Source organism: Athene cunicularia (assembly GCF_003259725.1).
Source record: "Athene cunicularia isolate RWA chromosome 8 unlocalized genomic scaffold, athCun1 chr8_part1, whole genome shotgun sequence".
Lineage (NCBI taxonomy): Eukaryota > Metazoa > Chordata > Aves > Strigiformes > Strigidae > Athene > Athene cunicularia.
In genome coordinates, this window is record NW_020799109.1 from 20,405,196 (window position 1) to 20,416,151 (window position 10,956).

The 10,956-nt window shown below is 36.3% G+C and overlaps 1 protein-coding gene across 1 annotated transcript in view; it reads right to left on the reverse strand.

Moving 5' to 3' along the window:
• DPYD (dihydropyrimidine dehydrogenase) overlaps nt 1-9,387 on the reverse strand; it is a 349,307-nt gene extending 339,920 nt beyond the window's left edge. Inside the window, exons 1-2 of the mRNA XM_026853962.1 lie at nt 9,364-9,387; nt 8,429-8,539 (exon numbers count right to left, since the gene is read on the reverse strand). Of these exons, the coding sequence (XP_026709763.1) occupies nt 8,429-8,539; nt 9,364-9,387 (135 nt within the window). The remainder of the gene's footprint in view (nt 1-8,428; nt 8,540-9,363) is intronic.
• Between the last annotated feature and the right edge of the window lie 1,569 nt (nt 9,388-10,956).

A 10,956-nucleotide genomic window follows, 5' to 3' on the forward strand; every position in this document is an offset into this window, starting at 1 on the left:
AACTTGATAATTTTCAAATGGAATGCACATGGTAGGATCTTTAGTTCTACAGAATAAAACCGCTTCCACTTCAGTGAGCAATTAAGCAGCAGTAGCTTGATGCCCTGTTCTCAGTATTAGAGGGGAAGAGAAAGTTTTGCTGAGTGATTGTTCCAGACACTTGCTAGGGAAACAGTACTGTCTGGAGATGAAAGAATTGACTGCAGAAAACACATACACATAGCTTTCTGAAGACAGCTAGAACTGCTGGAACAGGCACATAGCCAGAAAAACTAAGAGGGAATATAGCTTGACATGAAAATGACATAGCTCCAGAGACTGGATCACCCATCAGTTCCCATTCCATCAATATGAAGTACACACATTTTAAGAAAGGTTCTTGTATCAAGCAGTAGCTAGCATCTTTGCAAACTGAAGAATCCCAAAAACATTATTTCCATTTACCAATACTGGAGGGGATACTATGTTTATTTTCAACACTATATTCAAACAATGTATCAGTTTATAAAACAACAGAGAAATCATTATGGAAGTCTCAAATCATTCCTGAGATGCACCACCAAAAATGTAGGAGTTCCTGAAAGCAAGACACTACTGCAAGCAAAGAATACTGAATATTGTAAGCAAAGGAGTAGTGAGTGATCAGGCAGTTAACTGATCTCCACCTGATGACTGTACATTGTGATAAAAATGCAACAGAAACTGGTCAGGATAAGGTTTTCAAAGCCTCTGGACAGTTCTGTTGTATGAACATACTTTTTCAATCCCCAGTCTGTTACAAATCCTTGATTCAAAGCTAGTAGGTTTATTAATATAATGTTATCAGGATTGGTTAAAAGAGAAAAACCAAGCTTTTCTGCCAGACCTGTTTATTCATACCTAAATCAAGGGTTTGTTTTGTTTTGTTTTGTTTTTTTATGTGTATATATGACTGATAAAAAAAAAAAAAAAACCACACAAAAAAAAAACCACAATGGCAAAACACTCACAACTTAAAAATTGATGGCCTGGTACTCAGAAATTTTTGTCCAAATATATGGCAAAGTTGCAGTCAAGCTACAAGCACAGTCTTGTAATGAACTTGTAATGAAGTGCAACTTAATATTGGACAGTGCTACTAGCCCTGCTTAAAATATATTGCATTCAGCAAGCTATACTACTACCTTCACACTAAAATTGGTCTCTCAGCTCCTTTAACGTCTAGAGAGCAGATGTCTTCCAGAATTTAGACACTATAAATAGATCTGAAGCGAGTAATTATTAACAGGCTAACAATGGCACAGGTTTTTCCAAGAAACTATGTTCAAGCAGTTTATGTTCTCAACCTAAAGCTCATGATCATTTTTGATTTTATAGATTTCTAAACAGAATAGAAATGGGGGCTTTTGCTATACAAGAATAAAGTCTAGGAGAGGAAAGCAAAGGGCAAAAGAGCAGTATTGGTTTCAGTACAGGCAAGTTTTTGAAAAAGTGGGAGTAGAGGGGCTGAAAAAAAGTGAAGCTACTCTTCTTGTTATATATTCTGTATTCCACTACACTAACACAAGAAAGCACCTTTATCTCCATCCAATAACCGCAAGAAAGTGCACATATAGAAACACACAGCTAAAAGAATAAGGCTAAACAGAAGATGAAAGTTAACAGGGAAGACTGTTCCAGGTCCTCTCTGATCTGCTCAGCTTTAATGAAGGTGAATGAGTTGGACAGACTTAGCTAGAATTCAGGATTTGCAGCAGACGTTTTTCATTTTGTCGTGTGTGTGTGTATATATATATATATATATATTTATAAAACCAAGCAATTTGCAACTGAGAAACTGGTTTTGAAATGGTTAAGATCAGAAATACACCTAGAACTAAAAATCTTTGGTGACTGCTGCTCTGTAAGAGGAATCATCCAGCATCAAATCTGAAGAACACCAAACCTGAAAAACTCTGAACAGAAGTCAGAGGTGGTTTTGCACAGCACTCCAGAAGAGCCACAAGGTAAAAAGGAACCTCTTGCAGAGGACTAAGCAACGATTTGGCATAACTTGCCATCAGCCAGTGTTTACAATTTGGTACATAGAAAACGTGCATAAAAGCACAGGTTTGTAGCAGTCAGGCAAGTTAGGAGATATTGAGATATTCTAATGAAAATACCTTAAGACATGGAATCTAAAATAAAACAGAAAATTCAAGGATTATAATATGCATTTCTTAGAGCAAGTGATATCATATATAAACATGTAAACGACTTTATCCCGGTAAAATGGTTTTAAATGCCAGTGTATGATATCGATATGAGAAAATTCAGAGTAATTAGTTAATCTAAAAAATGCATGAGTAGGAATTTGACTGTTAAATGATTAAACTGGTACATTTTAAAATGTGTATTAATATTTAATTATTGACACTATGAGAAAAGGGAAAATCTCTTGATGTTACTTTTCAGCTCTTTCTGATACTCAGTAACCCATGTATTATTCATATGAATAGTTTGTGCATATACAGTCAATCACTAGTTAAATAAAAGAATCATTCTCAAATTCCCTAATCACCTCAATAGATCCTAATGCAATATTTTCCACATTTGGGAATCGGAGCATTTTATTTAAGAAATCAGTCTGGCCATGATGAATACAGTGCAGCCCAGGCAGACATCAGTTCAAAGAATCAGATGTCAAAGTGCTCCCTCTAATGTCCCTTAATCATCACACCAATTAGTGGTTGAATAGTGATGTGATTAAAAAAACTGCTGCTATCCTATACCTATTCAGACTAGCAGAATTCTACATATGTTCTACCAATTAATGTTTGAATAGAGCAGCGATTAGAGAGACATCTGCCATTGTATATCTATTCAGAAAAAAACTAAACTTACATATTCATATGCAATGAAGACAAAAATAAATATTTGCAAAGGTAAACTATACATTTAGATTATAAAGGTAATTGAGTTGATTTCCTTTAATGAGTGTTCTCTATTTTACAATATTTGGGATTATTTTTTATTTATAAATATATAATCTTTCATCAATACATGTCTAGAAATGGCCAAATTATTCACTGAAAAAGCATTTATTCATTAAGGTTCCTCATTTCAGGCTTGGGTGAACTGGGTTTCATATCTACTTGTTTGCAATTTGCACTATTTCTGCTTCAACCCATCAGTTATTTGTGAACTGCTAACTTTTCTGTAACTGTGACACATGATTGGGCACAAAAATCACATGGCATTTTTCCATCTCACTGGAAGGCAATGCTTAGAGTAGCAAACTGATTATAACTGAGAAAGAATTATCTTATTTACAGGTTTTTCTATGCAAGGTTGGACATTTGTACACCAAGAAGTACTTACAAACCTTTTTTTTTTAAATAAGAATTCATTTTTACAGATGTTCATATATAGCAGTGACAGCCACAGAAATGCTATCAAAGTGAAAAGCAGTATGAAGTTTTAGCAAACTCTTATTACTACTGTTTTAAAGGAATAACATCCTCTGCACTTAAAAACCAATATAATCTGTTACACCTTGCAATGAATTGCAGATCTCATTCTCGACCATTAGCACAGAGCAATCTGCTAGTTGCACCCAAAAAGACAAGAAGACAAGGTGAAGAATTTGGTTCTCTCTAATGGCTGGAAAGAACTATAGAACAGTTAAATACTCTTGCCCAAACATGATGCCCCTAAAAAAAAAAAAAAAACAAAAACAACAGCTGCGCTTAAAAACTATTTGGTTCAAAGAAAAGGGGCTCTTGTTGCACAATGCTGATCAGGCTTAGCAAATGGAAGGACAAAGAACAATGCTACTACTGCCAGAAAATCAATACAGTTACAGGCTATGGCAATTAACTACAAACCAATTTAAAACTCATTTCCTTTTCACCTTTCCTCTCTTGTTGAAATACTTCCAACTCTTCCATCTGGAGCAATTATTACTATTATTTCTAAATGCAGAAACTGAAGAAAGTCTGAATACATAGGTGGGTTTGTATCATTTTCTCACCTATCCTGAGTAGGAACCTCTAAGGTTTCATTACCAAAAAAAAAAAAAGGGCTGAACTACAATATCCCACTGAATTCTCCAGTGACAAGTGAATTTATAAAAATTGTGGAGGTGATTTTCATTAAAATGACAAGCCTGCATACAAGATAAAAGCAGAGCTTGTCCCATAATGCTTAGAAACCCTATTCATAAAGCAAGGAATTCTGTACACTGGGTGTAATGCAAATGCACACAATGTGTGCCCATCTAGTTTGTGATTTAAATGTCAACAAGAACAAAATACATACAGAAATGGAATTACAGAGTTGGAAACCATATATAGATAAACCATATGTCTAAACAATCCTGAACTACCTAGGAAAACCCTGAAATCAAAGCAAGTCCTCACAGCTTCCACAGTTCATTCTTTTGCTTTAGTCTTATCTGTAAATTGATGACCCAATGTGATCTAAATTTTGCCTCCTTCTCCAAGATTTACTATTACTACAGCAATCTCAAAACTCTTTTAATTTCTTCTGACCAACAGAAACCTGTTTCCCCAGATAGACTAGGCATTTGTCTATGCCACCTTTCAGCATGACTCATAAGAAACCAGTGTTAATGCTTAGGTTTAGCACTGTTACTGTGAGTGACTCAGCAATAGTGTACCCACTCTGATATAAATCTCCGAGTTAAAATTTCTGAAGGAAAGCTGACTGCTCTTGCACCTACAGCTATAAATCATTTTTACAGCAAAATCTGGTTACTAACACAGTAAATAAACAATAGCACTCATTGGAAGCATAACTGAACCTTCCTTACGATAACGCTCTTCCGGTGCTGAGGAAAGATACTGACACTCCTTTTCCACATCGTAACTCATTTAATGGCCAACCCAAAGTGTCTCAGAGTAGGTTAGGAGTTAAAATTTCACTTGTGTAATTATTCTGAGGAAATATGTAAGTGTGCCATCTGGAAGCGTATTAGACATTACAAAGTCACTGTGTGCATGCCTCAGCAGATGCAGCTTTTGTTCAGAGTTTTGAGGACTGTTAATTTAATTAGTTTTGTATTTTCATACTCCCACCTTCCCTCCAACAGTAATTCTGCAAAGGCAGCACCAGTAAAGCTTTAAAAGACTCCAAAGCTAAAAGCCAAATTCACATTTTAAGGAAATGCCAGCAAGAATACTTCCTATGGACTTCAAATAGAGCTTAACCTGTTCATTAGCAGGCCTATACATTATTGCCAATGTCTTTTTAGACCTGTACTGAGTCTGGCTGAACTGAAATTGGTTTTCCCCTACAGCAGCCCTCATGGTGCTGTGGTTTATGTTGGGAGCTGGCAGGGTGTTGATAGAACCCTGGTGTTGTGACTACTGCTGAGTAGTGCTTACACAGCACCAAGACTCTGACATTTTCCAGCCCCCAGTGGGATGGGGTGGGAAAGATCTTGGGAGGGGACACAGCCAGGACAGCTGACCCGTACTGACCAAAGGGATATTCCAGACCATATGACGTCTGCTCAGTATAAAGCTGGGAAAAAGGCGGAAGGGGGTGGGGTCACCCTTGGTCCTCCGAGGCAACCACTCTGCGTATTGGAGCCCTGCTCCTGAGAAGGCCCGACATCGCCTGATCATGGGAAGTAGAGAATAAATCTGTTTTCTGGGGTTTTTTTTTTTGCTTCCATGCACGGACCTTTACTTCACTTTGCTTATATTAAAACTGCTTTTGTTTTACCCACAAGAGTTGGTCTATCTTATTTTCTTTCCCCTCTTTGCCCTGTTGAGAAAACAAGGGGAAAGGGGGGGAAGTGATAGAGAAACTTGGTGGGTACCTGGCATTTAGCCAAAGTCAAACCACCACAGACCATAATAGAAAATTGTCTTCAATGTATCCTTTCCTACATTAGCTTTCTTATATTAAGAAGGCTAGGAAAGGATTCTATCATTTTGTTGTCTTGTTTATTGAAGCCACTCAACAACAATGGTCTGGAGAATGTGAAAAGTCATTTTTTCCTAATGTCTTTTATGTAATGAGATACAAGGCAAAAGTTTAGGTTTGATTTTTTTTGTTTTGTAGGGCTTTTTCTGCCAGAATAGTAAGGTGTGTAGTAAATTTTCCACAGTAAAAGTAAGCTACATATTTGAGTAAAGAAAAGTTTGACAGTTCTAAAAACTAAGACCATTACTGGTGTAAAATAAGGACTACCCCCTTTACAGTTTCTTCTAGCATTTTACATTTCTTATCATGACTTGCAAAATAAATAATGTGACATTTCTACCAAATAGTACATAATTTACAGTATAAGAACTACCTGTGATGAAGGTGTGTACATGTACAGATACACTTATTTGCTTATCTCTAATCCTGTAAATTGCAACACATGAGCAGATCTCTGTCAGTGCAGGGTGCTAATAACTGCACAGATCTCCATACAGTAATGAGGAACTATAAAACCAAGTTGTTTATTGGACTCTAAACCTACGCCAAAACATCATCCTGCAATATTTGACAATGCTCAGAATTTCTTTCAAATTAAAAAACAGCCAAAGCACACAAACTAGTGATGAACCCAAAATTCGTGCTGTCTGCACAGCCCAAGAAGCTCAAACCTTGGGGATCCAAGAACATTTGAGAGACCATGAGGTTCATGCACACAGCTAAGAGCAGGAACGCAGGGAGACAATTTCTAGAAAGCTATGCACTTTCACAATTAACAGGAAAACCTTCAAATATTTTATTAATATTTTATGAATAACCTGAATAAAAATATCAAACGAGGCTGACATGGGGGAAAGCTCCAAGATATATAACCAAGTTATTTGGTTATATACAACCAAATAACCAAGAATGATCTTAAAACCTAGAAGCTTTATAAAATGTGGTTAACATGCCCATTAGGAAGATATATATATATATATATATATGTATACTATGGTTTGAAGTTTAACTAACTAGGATAAGTTTACATTGGAACAGCTAATCAGGTTACTAACAGATGCTGCCCTGCTGCATAGATACCTAAGTTTCCTAACAGTTTCTGAAAACAGAGGAGTTTACAACCCAGTATTGATTTCAGGTTGCCTAAAAACATAACGATGTAAACTGCAGCTGTCCAGGAACTGCTTGCTGAGCAGCTCAACTATCTGTGCAGCAGGAACAGACAGTTGTGGGCAATAACTAAATCAGACATCCCAGAATAATCATCCCAGTTCACAAACAGAAGCTTTTCATGTTCATTAGTTTCCAGTTATTATAGCATTACCTAAGTCAATAAATAAGAAAATATGAATATTAGCTCTAGTAAGAGAGAGATTCTTATAAACAATGCTATAAAACAGGAAACTATACTAGAGTATGGTTGAAATTCTAAGAATACCCTGTGTTGCTCCTTCCAGCAAATATTTGTTGATCAGACTGGGTTTCAAGATTTTGAGACACTGAGGAACTTTGTGGGGGTTTTGTTTTGGTTTGTGTTTTGTTGTGGGTTTTTTAATTATAAATTAATATCAACTATCAAACCTGAATTTTCCTACTTAGTGGGAGAAGGTGTTTTGATAACACTATGAAAAGACACTATAATATTATACCCATAAGGGAAATAGTTTGCAGATGTAGAAGTAGTTACCTAAAAGACTTATGAATTTAGCAGATTATCTAAGAGAATCTGTAGGAAGATGGTAAAAACACTACAAACCTTCTAATCAGATGAGGGATCAAAGACACAACAAAGTCTGATAGGATTAGTCAAATATCACACTGAGACTAGGAACCTAAATACCTAGGGAGAAAATTATATCTAATGGCAGAAATACTGAAGAATATAGACAGTTTATAATGAAAAAATATTTATTCTAAAATCACCTATTTCCTGAAAAATACAATACACAATTTAAATCGTGAGCCATATTTTAATCTAAGCTTTATGTATTTATATATAACATATATGGTCATGTATATATAGTACACATATATATATGTATACAAAATAAGTACATATGATGGGTTCCCCTATTGCTGTACTGAAATAATATTACATTTAAAAGTCTCAGAAAAGATAGAAAAGTGCTGCTCTACTCAGCAGCACCAGAAAGAAAAGGAGCAAGTAGCAGAAGGGCAGCTGACACTGGCTACCCAGGGAAAGCAAGCAGCTCTGCAAGGCACAGGAGGTGGTGAGCCTGCTGTGATACTGCTTGATCCTTGAGATGGATCAGACTCCATACCAAAAAGAGAAAAAGTTGCATCAAAGATTTACTAAATCACCAAAAAGATGTACTGAGTTCTGAAAAGTAAATAGCTGATCACAAAGTAACTCTGTATCTACAGGAACAGAACTAGAAGACAAATTTGGCTATGGAAAAACTGAGGAAACTCAAATTTTAATTTCTTACACAACTGAGATTTCAGCCTCAATGATTATAACATGTTCCAGATGCAATAATAAACATGTACTTACTGAACAGCTTTTGTCAGAATTCCTTTTCCATTGCTTTTTGACTTGTTTCTTTGCTGCAGTTGAATGAAGAGTTGCATGTGTCTGTTTTCGGGGATTTAAAGCCAGAATGTTCTGTAGAAAGTGAACAGAAAATATTAAAATCTAGATGGAATTTCAAAAAAGTTCAAAGCTTCTTAAATCACACTTCACACCCTTATTTACAGTGTTATGCAAAAAGAAAACTCAATTACTGAACATTATAGCCCAACTTCATACTAGTTTGTTTAGATTTGTATTGTCCACACCACTTAGATTACAAATTACTTAAAGACATTTTTAAGACTGCTAGAAAACAGAATTATATTCAGTAGTCATGATAATGGCTTCCATTCCCGGATGTTTGTTATGTGCGGCATATTGAAGCACATAATTCTGCTGCATTATATCACTCCAAGAAACACTTGTAGAGCAAAACAAGCAAAAATATTTTAAGGGATCTGGGTTATTTCTGGATGTTTTATCATTTGCGTATAAATTGCAGCTTCCCCTACACATGAACCTGCTTCTACATCTAGTGAGCTGATGAGTTAAATTCATTTCTCTTACAATGCTTTTATTTGCAAGGACACAAATAAATGTTGGGAATATAGACGTACTTTTAAGTGACAGCGGTGGTCTAAAGACACAGGCAGAATTAAGTTTGCAATGTCTTTCATTATACTAGTGTAACTTGAAAAATTAAAACAGCTTTTTGGAACCCAAGCTCTTTTTAAAATCAGGAAAATGACAGGTTTCCATCACAAAACTGACTTCATTTAATCCAAGGGGTGGGTGTGAACAGCGTGCAAGTGACAGATTCCAGACTCCGGTCTGTGATGCAGAACCATAACAGGCATATTGTTGGTTGTAACCCCTGGGATTGGCTTTGTAAGTTTTCCTTTAAAAAAAACCCTTACTTTAACACTATACTTCTCCACCATGGTGAATAGGGTGTGCTTATTCTGTAACTAGAGAATGTCAAAGATGTGCGAGACTGACTTACAGAAATGGGAGACTGAACGTGATGAGTATGATGGGGTTATGAATATTATATCAGGATGCTTCTTTATTTTAAAAGTCTGCTTGAGTGGGTGATAACGATAATGAAGTAATCTGTTGTATTAACATTTTATTGTGCTGATGTTTATGGGGATTTTTCTTTTAAATGCTAAGGGGGTAACTTTCTAATCAACTATTTAATGCTTACTCTGGACTGATCAATAATCCATTTATCCCATAAAAGAGAAATCTCACCTACTTGAAAAGTCTACTTGCAAATAACAACATAGCACAATACAGTGACTCCCAGCTTGCCTGAGGCACAAAGACAAAAAAGTGGGGTACAACATTCAAAAAGGTATTGACTTATGTAACAGCCTACATGCTGTTGACTTTCAGGAAGAGTTAGAGGGTGTTATCGGATGTGCCTCTGAAATTCCAGCAATAAAGACTCTGCTCCATTTCTGGGTGTTCCCCAGCTGAGTACCTCAAGCAAGATGTGGCAACCAAATGCATTCACTGGTGGTTTATGCTAACATTGCATTCTTAATTAAAACAGAGCAGGGACATTCACATAAAGGATGTTACTTAGAGCATCTCAGTTGCTACTTTAATTTCTCAGGATGATCCAACTCAAATGTCAGAGAACAGCTGACTCATTGGTGATAGACTGTTGAGTGCCCAAATCACCCCAACTGGGCAGTAGGTCCTGAATCACACATACACTTTAGGAAAATTTTGCTTACTCCTATGTGTAATTGCTTAATGCAGTACTATTGGCCATGAATATTATAATTATTTTAGCAAACTGAAATGAATTGCAAATTTCTAGTAATAAACTGTAACAGATGTACTCCACTGGGTACAGCACCAGTTGGTCTAAAACGTGGAACAAATGGTGGGGCAAGCCAAGGACGGAAGAATCCCCATATGTTTGCTCCTGTTGGAATTCTGCAGCAGGAGCATGGCTCCAAGCGCAACAGTTGCATAAATCCAAAAGGACTACGTAGTGCAGCATGTCCCTGAATTAAATCTGAAATAAAACTGGCACAGAACACACTAAATCACATATACAATATAAAAATTGCTTTTATTTCCACTACCTAAATAATATACTATCCGCCTAAATCTTGGATTGCTGACCAAGGTGGCTGTTCTAGCTAGACATCCCTGGTGTTTGAGAACTGCTCAGAAGTTAACTGCCTAAATGGAGAAGTAAGGTAAATGCTTTGGGGCCTGTTAAACTGTCAAAAAGGAAAATTAGTGAGGGTGTTTTCTTCCTATTCATTTCAGTTCCCTGGTTGGCTTTCTGCAGCTTATGGCTAGTCAGACATTCAGTAAATTTAAAAAATAAATTCAGGTAAGTCAGCCAGTAAGTGGAAAATTACTAAGAAGAAAGTTCTAGAGGGAGTGTTGCAACTAACAATGTATGTACCCAGCTAAACAAAAATAAACCAACTTGGACACACAAGAAAGGAATCCTGATCTCTCAAACAGTGCCTGTCTGACCA